General features: G+C 40.6%; 1 protein-coding gene across 1 annotated transcript in view; it reads right to left on the bottom strand.

Moving 5' to 3' along the window:
• The window catches only part of CLVS1 (clavesin 1), a 173685-nt gene extending 152134 nt beyond the window's left edge, over positions 1–21551 (bottom strand). Inside the window, exons 1-2 of the mRNA XM_058699678.1 lie at positions 21369–21551; positions 9071–9698 (exon numbers count right to left, since the gene is read on the bottom strand). Coding sequence (XP_058555661.1) covers positions 9071–9525 — 455 coding nt within the window. The 5' untranslated portion in view covers positions 9526–9698; positions 21369–21551. The remainder of the gene's footprint in view (positions 1–9070; positions 9699–21368) is intronic.
• Positions 21552–22130: the final 579 nt, after the last annotated feature.

Raw genomic sequence — 22130 nt, 5'->3', positions numbered from 1 at the left:
CCAACTCCATCCTCTCATCAATCATCAGCTTTTTAGGGGCACATAACAGAGATATAGTCTATTTTATAACAGCTTTTAACAGAATAAGGAATCATATCTTGGGCATTTTAGACTCTGGATTAGATAGAGAGATAAAAGTGGAAAAACCACTTGGATTACAGTTAAGAAAGGAAATAAATGGCTCCCTATGTGCCAGACCCCTTACTGATCTAGCAACTTACTTAATCCTCAGAGCCCTGCAAAGTACATATGATCATTACCAGACAAAGAGGAAACTACGCGTTAGAAGAATTACATATGGCACCAGGGTCACTAGCAGGCTGCAGAGCTGGTGGCCTGCAGGCTGTGAGCCAGTTGAAAGTCCATGTGGACACTTGTTTTTTTTTTTTTTTTTTTTTTTAACGTTTATTTATTTTTGAGACAGAGAGAGACAGAGCATGAACAGGGGAGGGGCAGAGAGAGAGGAAGACACAGAATCTGAAACAGGCTCCAGGCTCTGAGCTGTCAGCACAGAGCCCGACACGGGGCTCGAACTCACGGACCGTGAGATCATGACCTGAGCCGAAGTCGGACGCTTAACCGACCAAGCCACCCAGGCGCCCTGGACACTTGTTTTAATGCAAGGTATGGGGAGGGCCTCCAATCACTATCTTAAGTCAGGCTCATATTGACACCCCTTTTGGTAACATATTCCAAGGAACAACCAGATTCCTTTGGGGAGCTGGAATTAAAAAAAAAAAAAAAAAAGGTAATCAAAGTTGTCATCACTGTTACCATTGCCAAATAATTAGGGCTAAATAATTAGTGGATAAGATTTTCAACACTTAATTTGCCTAGATTTTGTGAGATTGGAATCTGTGGCAACCGGATTTGCCTATTGAGCTATGACATCCTTTTCAAGTTGTCTGAGACCTTGAAGTGACTGGTGTTAGCTTGCTTGCTTACTGAGACCTCACTGGGAACCGCCCCCCGCCCCGAATGTCTGACTTAGTGGCCCCCAAGAATGGCAAATGAATTAGGTTTGAGATCCTGCTTGTTTTCGCCACTTATCTAAGCTGTGTGACCTAGGATAGGTTACCTAACCTCGCTGATCCTTAATTTCATCATCTGCAAAATATGGATATTAATAGTGCCTATGTAACAGCACGACTGTCTGCCACATGGTAAACACTTGGTAAGCAAGTTTGATTTTGTGGCTGTAATAACTCCCCTCTGTTCATTTTTGCTCATTTCCAAGCTCATAACAACTGAAAAGCTGATCACAACCAGAGCAATTCCAGGAACGTATCTGTAGGAAGAACAGACAGTGAATATTTTTCTTGAGCTGCTCTCAAGAGGCTTTGGGATCTGGGGAGGAGGGTGACTTCCTGGCCCTGGTGAGAAACATAAAACCCACTTGGCCTGCCCCATCTCCTCTCACCTCACCAATACTCGGCATGGATACATTAGAAATTTGTCCCCTTTTGTGCCACAAAGTTCTTATACTGAGCACAGTCAAACTGAAAGAGGCGTAGACCCCCTGCTACTTCTAAAAAGCTCTTTTATGCTCTTCCAAAAGCTAAAGGTGAACCTCAATCAACTGGCTTATTTATAGTTTGAAGAGTTATATCCCTCCTACTGCCTCAGGGTTTTAATCAGAAGAAAGAACCTACTTACTGTTCATCTCCCACTGCCAAATCACACCACAGAGCTGTAGGACATTTGCCACGTCAGCCCTTTGGAGGTTGCCACAGGTCAGCAATAAGCAGTGACGTTTGAAGGAGCTTCTATCTCCAGCATATCCATCAAATAAATTACTGCCTGGCATGAGGGGACGAGGAGCAGCTGAACACCTTCCCAGAACAAAACAGTGAGTGGAAAAGCACCTGTCCCTAAGAACAGACAGAGGCCAGGTTGTTTTCTACATGATAAAGTAAATATGACAGCGTCCTTGCTTTCAGTCTTGGGAAGGCGAGAAGGTCAAGCACCTTACTAACATTCATCTTCCTGTCATTTAATGCTTAGAGGGACTCAGGGGAAACTGGTGTGAGAAGCCATTCTGGGAGTGGGAGCTCAGAACAGGAGCTTGTGGGCCCTCAGGAACCCACACAGGGCTGGACCACTGCAGTAGTTCAGGATGTTTACTGAGTACATGAAGGAATGAATGAGGCTTGGATTCATCCCATGGAAGAATGACAACTCTTGTCTATTGGTCAGCACCCCAACTGCTTTTGTATTTGCTCAATCTGAAGCGGTAAGTCCTCCACTTCCTTTCCCTCATATTAGGGACTAGGCAGGCCCTTGACATTGAGCCTCCAGAATCATCTCAACTTCTGGTGCTCCCAGCCTCTAAAGCACGTTCCTCACCTTTGGAGCCCCATTAGAACACATGCACAAGGAATGGCTTTATTGTTTACCCTGAACCTCCCAGTGTCTCTTGGCTAGAAGAGGGAACTGAGGAGAAGTTGTGAAACACCTTGAATTTGGGCCCTGGAGCCACACTGTAGTAACATACGAGTAACACTTAATAGCATACGAGTGATTCAGATTTTGATTGTAAGAGGCTCTGGAAACTTTTGAGGTCAGAGTAGAAATGAGGCCACAGCTAAGGCTTAGCAGAAAAGCATAGCCTTTATGTTCAGACAAAACAGGGAAGAATTCTGTCTCTGTTATATATTATCTAAACACCATATAGATCCTAGATCCTTGTGGGTCTGTGGAAAGGATTAGGGAAAAAAATGTGTATATATATATATATATATATATATATATATACACATACATACATAAATATATATATATATATACATAAATATATATATATATACATATACTTACTGTATAGCTTGGTATAAATAATAACTTGGCATAAAGGTGCTTAACAAATGGTAGTTATTGACATTGGTGTTAGGACATTTCTAGACACTCTCCATCAGGGGTTCTCAAAGTGGACACCAGCTCCCCTAAGGGCTTTTGAAACATGAAGGTGACCTTTACAGTTACCACAGTGCTTGGGAGATGGGATACAAAACATTCCATAATGCTCGACAGCCCTATGCGTTAAGAACTGAGCAGCTCTGAATGGCCATTGTGCTCCTTTTGAGAATCACTGCCACTAACCTGCTGATCCTGTCCATTGTGACTCACTGCACTCATCTACACACGTACCCACCTCCAGGAAATCCACTTAAAGACTTTCAGAAGCTCCTTGCGTGTTTTGGAATAACTAGTCACTCAGGGGCTGAACAATTGGCTCCAGATGTCTCTGGAGCTTGGAATTAGAAAGCTTTGAGTCTAAGTTTTTCCATTGATGAATCATTCAGTTCCTTGGTTAGAAAGGATCTTCTCCTCCTCCGATCTCTTGTCATCTGTCCCTTAGTGGTACTAAAACTCCCCAAATGGTTAATGAGCATTAAATCAGAAAACATACACGGAAACGCTTGGGAATCATAAGGTTCTGTGCAGCTGTATAGTATACAGATATTCAGTATTATGTGCTGTAATACAATTGACTAGGAGCCAACTTAAGGCTTTTCTCTTGTGAAATCTGATTGGCCTGAGCAGTGCTTTGCCAAGGCATATTGGGAGCCTGAGGCACAAGGAAAAATTAATGATCTTATCCTGCCTTCTTTTAAATTTTGACATTTTGTTCATCATGGATTTTTTGGCATTAATTTTGATTTTAAAATATTTTATGACAGGGGCACCTGGGTGGCTCAGTCAGTTAATCGTCCAACTGTTGATTTCTGCTCAGGTCATGATCTCACAGCAGTGAGATCAAGCCCTGCGCTGGGCTCCGTGCTGGAATGGAGCCTGCTTAACATTTACTCTCCCTCTCCTTCTGCCCCTCCCCAGCTCATGCTCTCTTTTTCTCTAAATAAATAAATAAATAAATAAATAAATAAATAAAATAAAAATTAGAACTATAAAAACATTTTATGACAAAATTATTTATTTTGATCACTGAGTGCTTTAGTGCCCTCCTTAAATTTTACACCCCAGGCAAATGGCCCCATCCCTCACCCTCATGCTGGCCCTGGGTCTGAGGTCTCAGCTCAGATTCCCTAATCTTCCATCCAGTTGGTTGTGCTTTGATCCAAACCTTCAGCCCTTGTTATGTACGGTGGGGAAAGACAGTCTACAAGATTCATTGGCTTCTTACAATAACTCTATAAGCATGAAGGTAGTAATGAAATGGTCCATTAGCCCCCTTTTTGCTCTACTCAATTACCCTAACTTAGCTCTTCCTTCAGGTGCCCCAGCTTCCTGAAAGGACCAACTAATTTTCAACCTGTTTGCGGATTTCTGAGTTTTCTTAATTTTGAGAAATAAACAATACACTGACAAAAGAAGGTCAAGTGTCATTTATATATTATGATTGGCATTGCATTTCCAATTGTTTTTCCCTGGGGACCAGCTGGTTTACACATGGATATTATGGTAGTTTATCATGGGACTTTTATTATCTGGACCTTCCTTCCCAAATATCTTTCTCATAGCCTGAGAATGTAATAAACAACAATAGGGAGGGGCACTAAGACCAGGTCATTTCTCAGAGCCTCCCAGTCATGACTGAGCTTCCCTAAAGCACTTTGGAGCATGGTGGCTTGGGGACTCAACTGCATCCTTTCTACCTTTCCAGGTGGAGGAAAGTTGGTAATGGTTCAAATCCTGCTGTTTGGATTTGGAAAGTACATCTTGTGACCCAGTAGCCTAGATATTTGCTGGACTGGAATTTTTCTTTTTTTCTTAAGAAACAACTGCCATTTGTGGAACACCAACTAATGTTAATCTATGATCATCATCAGCCCCACTTTATAGGTGAGAAACAGTGTAATAAGAATTTAAGCAACTTGCTCAGAATCACATGGCTGATTAGGAGACAGTTGGGATATGAAGCCAGCTGTCTGGCTTCGGAGTTTCTGAGTGCATTTAATCACTGTTCTATTCCGCATCTTGGACACCATCAAGCAGGGCAATTGGGGTTAATCCTTGCAACAGCTCCACATGCCAGATATTATACCCATTTCCACTTGATGAATGGAGACTCCAGAAAGTAAAATAACTTGACCAAACTTAACTCCTTTGTAGCTGAGTAAAATCCAAGAAAACCAGACATGCTCCTTTATGATCACACTTCCCTCTGTGGGAAGGGCATTCACGGGCAAATCAGGCTGTATGACCAGGTACAAGTATGCAGCCCAGAAAGAAACAAGAAATGGATTTCCTTTTTATCAGATCTTAAGGGGGAAACAGAGTCTAGGTGAGACAGATCAAAAGGCCCATTGAGCAGTGGTGCCCCCCCAGGTCTCCATTACTTACCAAGCAGGTGGGCTGAAAGGTGACCTCTGATGACCCAGAAAGGGCCAGCTTCATTTTATGAATAAATATGTGAGTGCTGATTTCATCTAATTCATCTCACTTCAGCCTGGTAGCCTCAGAAAACACAGAAACCACAAAGCTCTCTGCTGAGGCCTGATTTCTGGAGGAGGCCAGTGTGTGTTCCAGGAGCCCAGTGCCCCCGCACTCCAGCTGGCACCCTCACCCAGGCCTGGGGAGCCCCGCCTCTGGAGGACAGCGCTTCCTACTGGTCACCTTTCTGCGCTTTTGTTCGTGGCATCTGGGTTTAGATGAATGAGATTTACACGGTTTTAATAAATATTAATAACCATCTTAATCTCAGCAAACCTTTCACAGGAGATATTCAAATCACTTCCCACTCATCTTAGGGGCCCAATGAGAGTGAAGTAATCATTTTGCAAAGCTGTGCCAACCCTTCCGGGCCTTTTGGGCCTCATTTAATCTGGGTCTGTGTGACAGGGAATGTGTTCGGGGAGAAAACAAAGAGGTTCTTAGGATGGCCATACAGGCAGACCGCACCCACCGGCCCACTTTCATTTTCGAGTGTTGTACTCCTGTCTCTATCTTTATTTATCTACTCTCTGTGCTCCGTTCTTTTTGTAGTGGGATGTTTGATAATATTAATAATAATACCAGAAGCTCATATTTGTTGAGTGCTTACCATGTGCCAAACAACGAGCTGTGTTCCTTAAGTGCATCTTTCATTTGGTCGTCCCAACTGCATTATTAGCTAGACATCCCCACCTTACAGATGAGAAAACAGTCTCAGAGAGGTTGTTTGTCCCAGGTCATATAACCAATAAAGCACACGTCACTTGCCGGGTTCCAACTGAGGTTTGCTTGTTTCTAATGATCTTTGGTTGTCACTGGGATAGCCTGATCATTTACCTTCTTGTTGAAATCAAAATATTTGGAACAAATGGTATTGTATAGTTTGGGAAGAAAAATCGTCTCAAGTAGACTCAGCCTTTGTAGGCTAGGGGCGAGGGTGGGAGGGAAAAAAGAGAGAGAGGTTACTTCAAAAAGCCTAGTGAATTAGGAAGCTATAAAGTGAATTTTAAAATCCCTATCCATCCATCCATAGGATCAGGCTGAATGAACTCCACGTTCATGAGCCATTAGAGCTGAAGGTGTCTCAGGGATTACCTAACTTGAGCTTCTTATTTTACACTTGAGGAAACTGAGGAACAGAGAAGTGAAGTAACTTGTTCAAGGTTATTGTAGTCATAACATTTGGATTATTCTCTTGGAGACTCGTTTCTTTTTACTATTATTATTTGTTATTATTTCTTAACACATTTTGTGATATACATGGGCCAAATGCTAATACAAAATAAGATATTTTGCTGTGATGTATTTTTATGGATAAATCACTACTTAGCATCTAAACAGATGGAAGTTCTAGAATACTTACAACCACTAAGAACAAATGAAGTCAGCACGATTATTCTCCAGAATCATCAAAATTGTCCTGTTCCAAAATTCAACATGTTAACATGCCATTCTCAAAAGGATGGCTGTTTGCTCTAAGACGGATGCCCTGTGTTGATGGTTTGTGTGTCTCAGAAGGAATTCTCTGATGGCAGATGGGAGTTAGCTGTTCGTATGCTTGCACACTGAAGGACACTGGATTGCACAGTGGACTCTTTTCTGGCAGGGACCTTGTGTTAACAGAGCAGAAATGTGGAGAGGCATTCTCGCCCAGATGCAGAGCTGACCAAACTCTAGACTCATAGAGTTAAGACCCTGAAATACCTTTTCAGGATTAAGTTGTGCTATCACAATTTATCAACCAGAAAATAGCCAGTGATTACTTAGTTTATAATATTATCATTTTTAAGAGGAGGAGGAATGATAGGAAGTAATAAAGGGCCACCTTACAAATTCCTTTTAATTATACTGGGGAGGAATTATTTGCTTTATTCTGAAAGTCAAACCTGCGTCTCCCCAGCTACCATAAAAATTTCAACGATTATACCTCTGTGAAAACTAAAGCCATAGGTGAACTTTTGGAGAGTGATACATGCATTCTTTCTCATTCAACATTTGTTGGATAGTGTGCCCTGTGCCAAAAAGATATGAAAGACACGAAACAGGCAGTTTCCTGACCTCATGGAACTTGCAGACTCGGGTGGAGAGGTAAGAAAGGGTATACAAGTAAACACACAATTATAGTAATGCCGGGTTGAGACAACTCGTTCTCCAGTCAGACTGCTGGGGGGTCCACTCCCACTCCATATTTCACTAGTTCTGTGACATTGAGTGAGCTACTTAATTTCTCAAAGTCTTGTGTCACCATATGTGAACTAGGGATAATAATAATACCTTTTGTGGAAAGTTCTCATTGGGTTAAATGAGACAATATACATAAATGCTTAACAGAGTATGAGGTAAGTATTCCAAAATAATAGCTGTACTAACAATGGTTCTTACACTCCTCTTGCAAATAGGTTAATGGAAATATGAACAAAAGAAGGGCACTTAACTAAAAAGGGTTGGGGCTGGCAGTAGATGAAGACTATAGAGTGAAGAAGCAGGAAGATGAGTATAAATGGTAGGGCAGATTGGGTCCAGGGTGGTTGGAATTGGGATAAGAAGTGGTGGTTCTCTCCTTTAGGTGCTTGTCGAGGCAAGTTCAAAGGCTTGAAGGCATGGAAAAACCTCAGCCATTCAAAGCAAGGCTTATACTTCCTTCCAGCTGGACCAGAGAACGCGAAGGCCAGAGGATGAAGTACAGCAGGAGATAGGAGATGTACAAGATGGATTGCAAAGGACCTGACTTTACCTTGAAGGCTTCGCAGGTCATGGAAGAATTGTCATCAGCAGAGCGACATCACAGAATTTTGGAAGGGTCACTCCAGCTACAGTATGGACTAGAATGGCTTGAGAAAGATTAGAGCTGAGGCAGGGGTGCCCGTGACAAGTCTGTTGCAGAAATTCAAGGGACAAATGAAGAGAACCTAAACCAAGGCAGTGACAAGGGGAGCAAAGAGAAGTGACGAGATTTGAGACTTTTGAGAAGAAAGGCGTGGGCCTTGGCAATTAATCGGATGTGAGGAGCAAAGGCAAGAAGCAGTCACGGACGACACCCGGATTTCTGGGTGGGGAGACTGGAAGGCTGGAAAAGCAGGTATAGTGGGAAAGATGGTGCGTTCGATTTGACACATGCTGAGTTCGAGGTTCTTTACAGGATTTTCAGGGAGAGATGCACTTGGGTAGAGAGGTCTGGCACTCCGAAGAAATACAGGATATTAAAGTCATGGAGAGGATCCAAGAAATTATTTACGTGATGAAAACACTTGATTTAAAGCCATCTACTGAATCCATTTTTGTTGTTTTTGCTGTTAAAGATGAGAACACTAAAGGCAGAATATATGGTTCTTCTAGAAGACCAGCTTTCAATTTTATTAAAATAAATGACCCACTCTGATGAACATAATAATGATTTCTAAGGCGTCTTGCCATTCTAACACTACGATTCTATTGTTCCAAAACACTGCTGTGAATCTGGAAATGCATTTGATGACAGTAATCCTCTGGCCTTAAAACTTCCTTTGGGGTCGGGGAGGGAAAACTATATATATATATATATATATATATATATATATATATATATATATTTGTCACACTTTTTTTTCATTTTTTTTAAATGAAAGCCATACGACCCTAAACATGCAGTACGTATGCTTATAAAAAGGAAAAACCAAGGAAAGACACTATCTACATTTACCTACTCTGGTCCCAATTGGCCGCAAACAGCAGAAGAATCTTCCTGCCGTAGTGATCTCGGCTTTCCAGCACTCCGGGGAACCCATCGATGAGAGCCCTCTTAATGCCAGGATCATCAGCCTTGAAGTTTTTGAACATGTCCAGGTGTAGCTGGCGGTACTGAAAGTACTGGGCCAGGAGTCTAAAGGCATCTGCTTGGTGAAACTTCCTGGCTCGGAGAAATCTCAGGATGAAGGCATCATCTGTACGCAAAAATCCAATGTCAGGCCTGGTGATGATCATGTCCCTGACTTGCTGGATATCCTGATGTAAAACATCTGGGTTTTCATTCAGTTCCAGGCGAGCTTTCTCTATAGTCTCTGGACTGAGTCCGGCCTGTAAATGGGTCATCTTGGCCAAATCTCCTTTCCAAGTGCTTAATTGCTGATATTTTGGAAGAAGGGAGACTGGTCCCATTCACCCGATGGTCTGCTGAAATCGGGGCCCATTCAACAGTTTTTCTGCTACCAAGCTGCCACTGAAACAGACAAATCGAAGGCCTTCTTTCTGTTCTTAGAAAGCAGTAGGACATTCAGGTCCTATGTGGTGGTGGCCATCCAGAAAGGAGGCAAAAACGAGACCATTTCTTACTGCAAAACAAATGCACACAAGAGAGACAAAACAGTGATGATACAAAGGAAATCTGGGCAAATTAATTGGAACTTAGATTGAAAAAAAAAAAAAGGCAGTATTGTGCTGTGGGTTTGATTAGATTAGGTATCCAAAGAATAAAGGCTAAATTATCTTTAAAATGGTGTAATTGGGATAATTTTATTGTTGACCTCCTGAATGCATAATATGCAAATATTTGGAACTTTCTAGTCACACTGACTATTACCATAATAGTGTATGGTCCGATTAGTAATAGATCGCTCTTTTATTAAGTACTTTAAGAAACACTAAGAAGAAAGATCCTTCTCTGTTACAGCATGCTTTATGGGGCTGTTCACAGGCCTAGATGTGGCAGAGAAATTAGGGCTGCTGTACAATTTATTAGCCTCCCCATTAGCCTCTTTTCTCAAAGAGAAGTACCTTTCACAGAAATGCCCCCTCCCCCACCTTTTTCAAAGGCAGTTATTTGCATCTTAACAATAAAAAGGGACTGTTAAAGGTCACTCTATCCTAACCCCACAGGTACCTAATTACTCAAAACTGAGCTGACAACAGCTGGGGGGAGGAGGAGGGGGGGCAGCCTCGTGGCTGGAAGCCTGACCTTCAATAATCAAATTCAACAGCAATGAGAAAGGATGCTCACGTGTCTTACAAGCGGCTTTATTATTTGCCTTTGTTAGTCTTCTGTAGGAAAGGCAAAGGGATTTGAAACTCCTGATTGCTTTCCTGCTGACCCAATATCCACACAGGCTTAAAAATCCTCCCATTTACATAACTTTCCTGTTGTTCGGAGATATTATTTTACTTATGATGATTGTTTTAATCTCCTCATATGTATCTCTTAAGATGTCTACACCTAAACGGTATACAGAAGGACATCTATATTATTTACATCTTCCTCATTTTAAATATAAATTCATATTTTAATGCCTTCAGATATTTGTTTGGTATGATCTGGAAGTTCTAAACATCAGAAGACATACTAGGTGTAAATGAACTTGAAGGCATATTTTTTTCCTAGCTTTCCTAGGTCGACAGTATCTGCAATCAGAGGAAGAATATTTATTCCCAACTTAGTTATTATTGGTAATGCTTTATCATACAAAATAATGTAAAAGACAAAATTATTCTTCTGCTTAATTTAGAATGACCAGTTAGTTCTTAAGGGAGACAGTCAACTCACACATTTCTGTTTTATATTGTGGTATAGGGGAGATGAAGAATAGTTAAAGTAACTGGTACTCATTGTCAAGATGAGGGAGTAATAGAAATTCGATGTGTAAAATGTTGGCTTTGTAGAATAGTTTGTAAGAAAACGGCATTTAGCTCTGCCATATGCAAAAACAAGAAATAGAATAAAGTCTTGGGCTTCACTAATTTTAAGGACTTAGGATTGTAAATGGAAAATAATGCTACGAACTATTCCCAGGATTGGAAGAAACTGCCAAACCCATCTCGTTCAACACCCATCTGATGTTAAAATTCCCTGTCTAGTAGCCTTACAAAAGCCGTTCAGAAAATTCCCTTGTTTGATGTCTCCTTTTCTAGTTCATCCCTACACTCACAGCAATATGTCCTTACTATTCCCACCAACGAACTGACCAGGAAGATCATATAATTTATTATCCAAATTTAGACATGAGGGGATGCTAATAATAATAATAATAATAATGCTAGTACAATAGCTATAAACTGGGACAATTCTAACCAAACCCAAAAAGATGGTCACCCTACTTGTGATGATATTTTTGTTCCTATATCCAATAGACAAATTTCAGTACTCTTTATGGGTGACCCCTATCAACATTTTATATTGCTGACTTCATCCTTCTTAAAACTCTCTCCCCCATTCTCCCACTCTCTTTCTCTAACTCCAGACACCGTGATTTTTCTTTTAGCCGTGTTGATCCCTGCTCCCTCTTCTCTTTCTGTGAACACTTTAGTGGGTGTTTCCAGGATCTTGCCCCATGATGTGACCGCCTACGTGTAATATCACTTCAGTCTATAGCTCTTTCTCGGTCTCCAGGCTACATATCCAACTGCCTTTTCAGCAACCTCACAGACACATCTTCTACACACCACAGACTCCATATGCTTAAACCTGAACTAACCATCATTCCTCATCTTGAATTTGTCCCTCCACCTCCATCCCTTAGTGACCAATGTCACCTTCTGTGCAGCTTCCATTCTAAAAACCTGGGAGTCCACTATTATTCCACTCTCTCCCTTATTGGCCACTTCCAGACAATTACTTCCATAATATTTCTTAAATCTGCCCATTTTTTCCATCCAATCTCACACTGTCTGTTTAGCCCTGCAGCATTCTCCCTATGGCACCTTTGCTGCCAAACTTGCCCTTCTCTCATCCGTTCTCTGTATTGTAATTGAAATCTGCTCATGTCATTCCTTGAATTGTCCAATTGTCCTAGGATAAAGTATAAAACTATGTAATAAGGTTTTTAAGACCCTTCTCCATGTGGTGCCTATCTCTCTCCAGATTCACCATCTGGCCAAGTAGCCACTCAGAGTCACTTGACATTTCTCCTCACCTCTCAGGACCTTGACAAAGAATAACCACTGACGAACTCCTCTTTGCCCTTCAGGAGTCATCTTGGACACCACTTTCTCTAGGAAGCCTCCCTGACCTTCACAGGTCACTGGTAGCCTCACAGCCCTGACCGCATCATTTCACTGCCATTTTCCTCCCTACCTTTTTCCTCTGAACTCTTTGTGGAGAAGAGCTGGATCCTGCTCATCTGTGTATCCCCAGTACAGGGCCTGGCACAAAGAGTGTCAGCTCCATGGGTGGAGCACCTTTGTTACGCTCACCAACTATCCTCAGCACCTAACACAGTATCTACCGGGGCATAGGTGCCCGAAAAAATATAGAGAGTAAATGCATAAAGAAGGTAGTCAAAACATTGTTTCAATGAGTGAGTTGCTTCCCATTCTGTTGGATGCCTCTGGAATCATTTTCCTTAAATGACAGTGTTGCAGCTAACTTAATTTCCTAGGAGAATTTAGCCTAGGCACGTTGTACTTCAGATCACTGCCTCCTTGAAGCATGCTCAGTGATGGTCCCTGTTCCAAGTCATGGCACAGGACGTTTAGACAAGTCATAGCAATAGCTTGTCCCCTTCAGAAGATTTAAAGGTTCTGGGAGCAAGTTAAACACCTTATAGTTCAGGGAACTCTACAATGTTTCTGAAATAAATTACTATGGGTTCAAGGAGAGAGCGGAGGTTGCGTTTTTCATGGCCTGCTTCCACACATAGCTATGCCTCCAATCTATAATAACTGAAATAAATTTGCTTCAATCTACATCTTTATTCTGTCCTCAGCATACAGTAGAAGCTTCTGGGGAGAGAACCCAAGCTAGGATCGCTGGGTTTCATACTCAGGATGAAACAGATATTTTCCATTAAAGGCAAATCCTTCACTTCAGATCTCTGAATAAACTGCTACTTTAAGAACAATGTCAATTGATAATATTTAAGGCTAAAAATGCTATGCCATTCAAGAACGTTCTCCGGGACGTAGCATTTCACTTGACTGTCATCTTCTGTTCACGTGAAGGACTTGGTTCTCATTCAACTTTTCTAAATTTGTCAAACAAGGATAGAGGGATACATTGGACTTGGTATCACATGAAGTAGGAGTCGTTTTCTGTCCTAGGGGAATGAATAATAACAAGAGCTTTAATTTCCAATTTATTATAACTGTAGTTATTATGTCCCAGGCACTTAATACTCTCTATTTATATATTACATTCTTTAATCTTTAGAACAACTGTATGAGAAGAGTATATTATTGTCTGCATTTTTCAGGTGAGGGAACTGAGGCATAGAGAGGTAAAATGAGTTTCCCAAGGTTACACAGCTACTAGCTGGCAGATATTGGATTCAAGACCAAGTAATCTTTCTCCAGTCCCATGCTCTTTTCTACTGTGCTGTTCTGCCTCTTATGTGTAGCAAAGAGGTTCTAAGATTTACTACTTAAGAGCTGTGTGACCTTCAGTGAGTCACCTTCCCTCTCAGAACCCTACTGTCCTTTACTAAATTTCCTTCTAGATTTATCACTCTATAAGCCTAAATGTGCTGAAGGAGTTGACAGACATTCTTCGGTAGCCTAATACCATACCTTACAGAAGTCTAGTGTTGTCCTTGTTTCTTCACCAGAAGATGACTAAAGCTGTTTAAAAAATCTAGCTGTCGATGCCTTTTCCAGCTGTCGCAAACTTTTGCTCTTCCTTTATGTATTTTCCTTTGGCTAAAATGCCAGATCAAAGATCTTGCCATTCTATTTGAAGGATTGATACTTTGCCATGCCTAGCAGAGTGCGAAACATGATCCCGGGACTGAAATGTGCTTGATAATCAAAAAGGGTACTTGAGGTAGATGCATGTGGGCCTCAGAAACCATCTTTCCCATTGCTGTTTGGGTCCCAAATGATTCTTTTTTTAGACATTGTTACAGATACATGGAGAGTAACTCACCATGTGCCCTAGGGAGCCCAACATAGGAGCTAACTTCCACTTCTAACGGCATGTTTTTTCTGACAAACTACACATTTAAGTAGTAGTATTTTGTATGAGAGAGACAAAAGAAGAATCTTTGTATCATGATATTTGAAATCATGGCATCCATAGATTTAAGATTCTCACTTCCTCTCAAGTTTCCATTAGAAAAGATCTATTTGTGTATTCCCTTATGCAAAATTCAGTGCACATGCGCACGCACGCACACACACCACACACACACCCCCACACACACACCCCTACACACCTATAAACATATATCCTAGTATTTATGAACTAAAGAGTCCAGGTGGAAAAGTCATTTCAGAAAGCAAAATAATTCAAATAAAATTGATTTTGGTTATTTTATAATTTATTACTTTCATTTATTTCATTATCTTCAGAAACACACATTAAATATAAGCCAATAACCAGATCTTGTCTACAGACTATGTACATGTGTATGTATTATCTCAAAGCATTTTACACCAATTATCTTTCTTCATTGTTACAGTGATACTGCAAGAAATAGAAGAAAAAGAATTCTTTAGGAGATGCTGAGGACCATGTGAACTGATGTAGGTGAAAGTGCTTTGGAAATAAAAAGCTCCATTTTACACTTACTGTAATCTTGTTGATACCATAATTTTGTTGTTTCCAGGTAAATAAAAAGATACTGAGTCTTAGAACAACTAAGCACTGGTCTTAAAGTCAGATAATAAACTGATGTTAAAAACTCGGGGCATGAGGAAACAAATATTTGTTGAGTACTTATTATGTGCCTACAGCTTTGATGTTCTATGATCTCATCTCCACACCAACCTTTAAAGCCGGGTTGTTAATTATTATATGAGAGGATAAATCTGAGGTTTAGATAGATTAATTATAACTAGAAGAATGAAGATTCACACCTCAGTCCACCTGACATAAAGCCCATGTTCTATCAGTGACCTTGCCCTGCCACTCAGTGTAGGTGATTTCTCTACACCACTTGTGCCCTCACAATGACTCACTCACACAACAGGCACACACCCACAGCCCACCAGTCCTAAGGAAGATCATTTAAAGGATGTTGTAAAGTTGGCCAGATCTGGGGAGGAAAGAGTATATTGTTGTCACGACCAGAAAGATAACATCTATGAAGCCTAGATACTGTTGGAAATATAAGAACATCAATAAATAATGAAAATACTTCAAATATTTATTGCATTGGGATGTTCTTGGTAATACAAAGAATCCTTTTAAGTACACATAAATTTAAATTAATATAAATATAAGTGAGAAACTATACCCATATTTGTTTTTATGAGAAAAAGATGAAAAATGAATCTCAGAGATAAACCTTTCCACATGAAAGTCTAATCAACTACCTCATTCATTAGTAGGTGTGAAAATTATGTTTCCAGATTTAAAATGAATATTGAATTAAGTTAACCCCAATGACTCTTCACCTTTCTAAAATCTCACTTCAAAATTTTTAACTATGTTTTTCCCCTAGGAATGCTGAAAGGAATTTTTATACTGAATGAAATAAAAATAGATGCTGCTGATACATCTAGACAAAAATTGAAAATCACAGTGAGCAAAAATCTTTTTTTTTAAGTACAACTGTATTTGAAATCTTTTCCGAAAGATGATGAGCTCCCTTACTGCCAGTGGCACCTACATTTAATCTTAGAGGCTGGCTGATTATAATATTCTTTGGTGCTAAATAGAAAAGAGTCTTTTTTCCAAATGATGAATTTGAAACTGACCATTAGGGCTTGTATGACTTCTCTGCATAAGTACTGGCAAAAGAACATAAATCCTGGGAGAACAGAATGGCTCCTAGTCCATCAGTGTTCTCTCAAACATTACCCAACTTGCAGTTATGAACTACTTATGCCAGGGGCAGGAAGAGAAGTCTAGAAGGATAAAAGGGAGGCCTTTAATCATCTGAAAGTACAGTGTGACCAGAATTTAGCCCCTGGCTCACGGTCAAATGTCCATCACCTTTAGCTCAATCTTAGCCCAGGGCTTACCCTTGCCATATAAATATTCATTGTGTTGACTCCATTGGCACCCTTTAAAATAGCAACTAAGCACACAGTCATCTTCTCCCATTTGCTCTTGCCCACAAGAAAGATTAAGAGTAAATTGGAATGAGTTCCATCAGAGTAGAGACACTGGGAACTTGTACCCAAAATAAATGCCAGGTCAGAATTAGAGTAGTCTGGGACGCTGAAGATGGACCTTTTGACAGACGATTGTGACCTTTGTTCTAGAACAAGCTATACGACTTTTATTCTTTTAGTTTGCTTTGGGAAAAATAATTCAAGGAGTTGACGGAAAAGACAACTTGTAAAGCAGGCATGGGGTTTTTCTGCCTCTTCACTGTAGAAGGGTATTTAGTTGAAGTAGTGTTTACCTTACGCCTCACTGTATGTTAAATAAAGACAATCTACAGGGGAAAATGTATTAAGATGTAGAAAATTAGACTAGAACTTTTTCTATGCTATTAAACTATCCCCATAAGAAGTCACTGGCAGTCAATGCCCCAATTTAAAATTTAATTTTAGTTGTGCTTCTTAGGAGTATCAGCAGGAGGGAAAGGAAAAAACAAACAAACATGTGACTCTTCTCTCATCAAGGGAAGAGGGTATTTCTCTAAGAATAGACTCTTTAGAGGAAGAGGATCTGGAAAAATGTAAGAAAGGCAGGGTTCACCCAAAGACGGCCACTAAATCCACTTGATTTCTTTTCCTCTCAGTGTTTTCCCCAGCATTCTATGTGACTGGGACCCTTCTAGATGTGATTAGGCAGATGATGTTGGCCACAGGAATCAAAGTTAAGAAAACTTTGAGGTCAACACAGAACACAACAAGGTGCATAAGGGTGAGGTGGGAAGAAAGGGGTTATTTGTATAAATTTCTCCTCAACTACAGTTATAATTTCTAAGCTGTTATTGTCTTAGATCCCAGGATGGTTCTTGTTTTGTTTTAGTATGAGTGCCATTATTTGTTAATCAGATATTAAGGTGGAAATGTTTAAAAAGAAGGAAATTGTTTGTTGTCTTTATTTCTCAAAGTGTGGTCCATGGATCAGCAGCATCAGCAGGACCCAGGAGCTTATTGGGAATACAGGATGTCAGTACCCACCTAGACCTGCTGAACGGGTACCAGAATTCCCAGGCAATTTGTATGTACGTTGTTTGGGAAGCACTGCTCAAGAGGATTTGCAGTGAATCGAAAGGATTGAGAAGGTAGGTTAATTACCTGTGAGGTCAAGCTCACACTGTCTGTGAAAAACGGTGCTACTGTGTCCAACAGGAGACTAAAAGCACATCCAGTGTCTCACTCCTTTTGGAATACCAATGCTCATAAAAGTTTATCAGATCACTCACTCCATTAATTGTACATGTGCTTGTGTGCTCTATATGTAAACAGAAAACAACGAAGAAAGGAAGGGGTGGGGTAAGCAAGAAATGCTAAGAGAAAGGAAGGGAGAAAAAGAAGGAAGAGAGAGAAAAAGAGGAGAATCTCATGTTTTGTTTATTTTGTGTTATTTTGATCACACATCAGGCTAGAGTTCTCTTACTCATAAAACCTGTGATGGGAGCCCTTCCGCCATTCCCAGGCCCAGGACTTCCCTTCCTCCCAAACTACAACATAATGAACACTGAATACACTATGTAACTTAAGACATATAAAGGTATGGAGCTTTAGGCAAGACATTTGACCAGTAACAGAAGCTGAATTGACATGATGTGATTTTAAGGAGAAGAGGTGGAGAAAGTTGGCTTACATAATATCAATAAATTGGAGATGTGGTTAAAAGGGTCCAGAAGACAAGAGCAATCATCTTGAAACACATATGGGGAAAATTCCTGCTGGCTCAGAAATCAGGAAGAAGAAAGGCTCATAGAAAGTTAGCTGCCTACACAGAAAACTTTCTCATACCGAAACATGTCCATGAAAAGGGAGAGCACCTGGCCAGAGAAGAGATGATAAAGGGCTGTGAAGGGGAGCAGAGGTAGTGAACAATAATGAACTTATGAACTGAATAAATGAAAGGTGTTTGAGGGAAGGTGAGTGTCCAGTTGATTTCCACATCTATGAAGAATCAAACCAAAGACAAACTTCGCTTTAGCTAAGACAAACTTGGATAGAAAGGTAAGCATGGTTCTGTCTAGAGAGATACAACACTTGGGATTGATGTTAGGGGGTTACAGACTTGCAGTAATTCACACTGTGGATCTCCTGAAACAAATTTATTCCACTGAAATCTGGATAAAAAGAACAACGATCAAAATTATCAAAATTTGGGAGAAGGGTGTAATGTAGGAAAAGATCTCTCTTGGCAATGTTGAGGGGTATTTCTGGGCTGACTACATGGGACCAAACTTCGTAGTTTTTATATTCATTTTGCTATGTTACCTCCTGTCTCAGTAACTATGTAACAGGAAAGGAGAGATGATCCAAATAAATCTGAATCCATTTACTAAGGATGACTCTGCTTTGAGGAAGTGTGTGTAAAGTCATGAATAGACTTCTCAGGGTTAATAAGGTGTCTTTTTGTAAAGCTTGCAAAAGTGAGAAGACACCACTAGCTCTAAAGAGTTCCCGAGTCCCCCGTTTGGGAAATAAAAATTTACCAGCTTTGCACTCCATGATTCCAAAAGGATGTGCCCTTTGTGAACATGTCTACAAAAATGTATGATGCCACTGTGATGGAAAATATGTGTTCTGTTCACCTTTAAATCCATTATAAAAATGAGAATGTTATGTTACTGAAAATACGAAAAAAGTGAAATAGCCCTTAATAGAAGAAAGAATAAAAGAAGCAGCCAGGATAGGAGCACTCTATAAAAATTAATAAGCCTAGCATAATATTTCATCAGAGAAAGGCATCATTTCTGAGACAGATGCCTGTAAATCTCACCGAAGCAGCATTGTTTTGAATTTTCCCCAACCTCAGGAAATTGTATTAAGCACAGGAAGGCAGCAGCATTAGAGGCACTGGATTCCTGGCCTGAGTTTCTGTTTTGAAGCAGCTAGAACAGGCAATATGTACACTTTAAAAAATTATCTGGGATGAACCATTCTTTGCAAACAGATAAGGGTATATTAAGAATCTTGTTTCTTTGGGATGTGAGGGGTCTTTTTTTACTGTGGATATTACCAATCTAAAGACAGTATATAAATGAGCAAATATTTCACCAAATATTTTCACTAGTTTTTTTAGTTTGAGTTCAAAAGTGAATGAATTTTAGAGGCAAATTAAATTATGCCAGTATTTATGTAATTAATAGCAGCAAGTACCTTTTGACAAAATCTACTCTTCTTTATTCCAGAAGAGTATTTGGTGTGAATTTTTCCTCAAAACTTCTTCCAGAAGATACTTGTTTCTGACTAGCTTTATTTTTGACAAAATGAGCAAGCCAGTTTAGACAAAACTTGCTTTATTGACTTTTTTTTTTTTTAAGGAAAGCAGAATAAATGTACAAGAGTGATTTTTAAATAAGCCTTCTCTGTGCTCTGGTTTAAACTTAATTGTTACATGTGACCTGACATTATTTTCATATGAAAACACAATCCATTTCATTTTTAATTAAGATGTTATTTTGTTATTTTTATGAAAAATAATTTGCAAACAAAAAAACCCACCCAATACTTTGCTCTTCAGTGATAATTGATTAAATGGGTATTCATTGAAAGATTTTCATTGCTGACAGGCTCAAGTTCTTATTTTCTGATGTTTGTTAACTCTTATAAAAGAGATGATCCTGGATAAATTAAAGAGGTGGTATGACTTGGGTTTGGACCTTCCGGATATTTGAAAGATGTTCCAACTTCCCTTCAGCTGAGATAGAAAATGATGGCACTCTAAAAGCAGAGCCCAGCAGAACATAGTTACATAAAATGCCTTTTCAATTTTTGCACTCTATTACCCTTTACTATTGTGGGAAAATGGTGTTATCGCCTGATTACTGAGAAAGCACACAAAAATCTCGCCTTCCAAATCCGAGTCAGTCCTTGACTAGTGATGAACAAAGACAGGCCATCTGCTCTGAATATCATTACTCCTTTGGCCTTTTGGCCAAGGGATCTATCTTCTCTGCCTCAAAGAGAGGTTTAAGGTTGGAAAACCGAAATGAAATAACTAGACAGGAAGAGACCCTGGAACAAATAGCACTTTCCAATGAGAGCCACATTTGTTAGGTTATCATCATCAACATTTTAATTTTTACTCTGGCCACAGAGTTCATCTTTGGGGGTCTCCATTTTACAAAACATTTCAGTTAAAAACTTAATTCCAGAGTTTCTGTAATAAACGCTTAGGAAGGCAAATTGGCGTGTGGGTGAATATGAGTCATCAGTCACCCCCACCCTGCTTCCTGGTGATTCTCCATTGGAAAACCAGAAACGCAGATTGAGCTTACATATCTGTTTTGCTGGAATAACACTATACCCCAGGCCATGTTAATTTGCTGAACTAACTAAAACAGCCCCTAATCTGCTGAAAGGCAGCTGGCTAACTGCTGGTGTCTGGCAAGTGCCCCATCTGTCCCCCTGTTCAGGGTCTCTCTCTGTCCTGGCTTCACTTTCCCTTTCTCTCAAGCAGGCGTCTCTTTGTTTTCAAGGGTGTCGTACACCTGAACTTTCCTTCCTGCGCCTGAAAACTTGGGTTCTTTTGCTCTACCCTGAGGACCTCGGGCTTTGTCTAAGTGACAAGACACAGTTGTGTGGACTGTAGTTACGGCGCTGGTGATGGTGGAGATCATGACGGTGATGGTGGAGAGATGGGGGTGCTGATGGACCCTGAGGACCTCGGGCTTTGTCTAAGTGACAAGACACAGTTGTGTGGACTGTAGTTACGGCGCTGGTGATGGTGGAGATCATGACGGTGATGGTGGAGAGATGGGGGTGCTGATGGTGTAAGGGAGCGCAGGCTGAGCGGGCGCCGGGAGGAGGAGGATGGACCGCGAAGGCGTGGAAAGTGGGGTGCGGGAGGGATGGAGTGCGGAGGGATTGCAGATGGGAGCTGTCCACGCACCGAAGTGCTGAAACGCCGCAGCCATGGCATCGCAAGAGCTGGGGGAAAGGCGGGGAGGCGCTGCAAATACAGAAGGGAGAAAAAAGGCAACAAATACCTTCACACAGCCGCTCAGCCTTGCTTTAGGAATGTGTTTCTGCAGGTGTCCTCGCTGCTGAGCTGAGTGGGTGAGATCCCCTATTCTGGCAGGTTCGGGCTCAGATTTCTCTAGAAAGCTGTGAATGAGAGCCCCGGCTCCACGGGGCTGTGATTTTGGTAGGAGGCGTGTGCGCCGGAGACTCTGTCCTTCTATACCAAGCCTGGCTTTCCCCTGGGTCCTAAGTGCCTCCGCACCGCCGCTTTCCCCCGTTCCATCAAGACAATACCAAGAATTACTGTAATTTTGTAACACCTGGGACAAAAAGTACAGGAACCATCACCCCCGACCCCAACTACCACCAATCTCAAAAACAGAATCTTTCAGATTAATGCAACCTCTGAAACGGACCCGTGTGTGTGTGTGTGTGTGTGTGTGTGTGTGTGTGTATGTAAATTTAACAAATGAAAAAGTATCACAAACCTATATGGAAAAGCACAGATTATTTTATTAACAAATGGTAGTGAGAAAATAAACAACTTGGAAAAGGCTCAAATTAACCCTCACCGCACCAGAATTAGCTACACAAAGATTAATGAACTAAATAAAAAATAAAATTATTTAAAAAAATAAACTAGAAGAATATAAGAAATATTTTAGTGATAAAGAAGGCTTTTTTTTTAACGTTTATTTATTTTTGAGACAGAGAGAGACAGAGCATGAACAGGGGAGGGGCAGAGAGAGAGGGAGACACAGAATCCGAAACAGGCTCCAGGCTCCAAC

Source organism: Neofelis nebulosa, chromosome 14, assembly GCF_028018385.1.
Source record: "Neofelis nebulosa isolate mNeoNeb1 chromosome 14, mNeoNeb1.pri, whole genome shotgun sequence".
Taxonomy (NCBI): Eukaryota; Metazoa; Chordata; class Mammalia; order Carnivora; family Felidae; genus Neofelis; species Neofelis nebulosa.
Note: the sequence above shows the minus strand (reverse complement) of the source record. Positions and strands in the feature narration are given on the sequence as shown.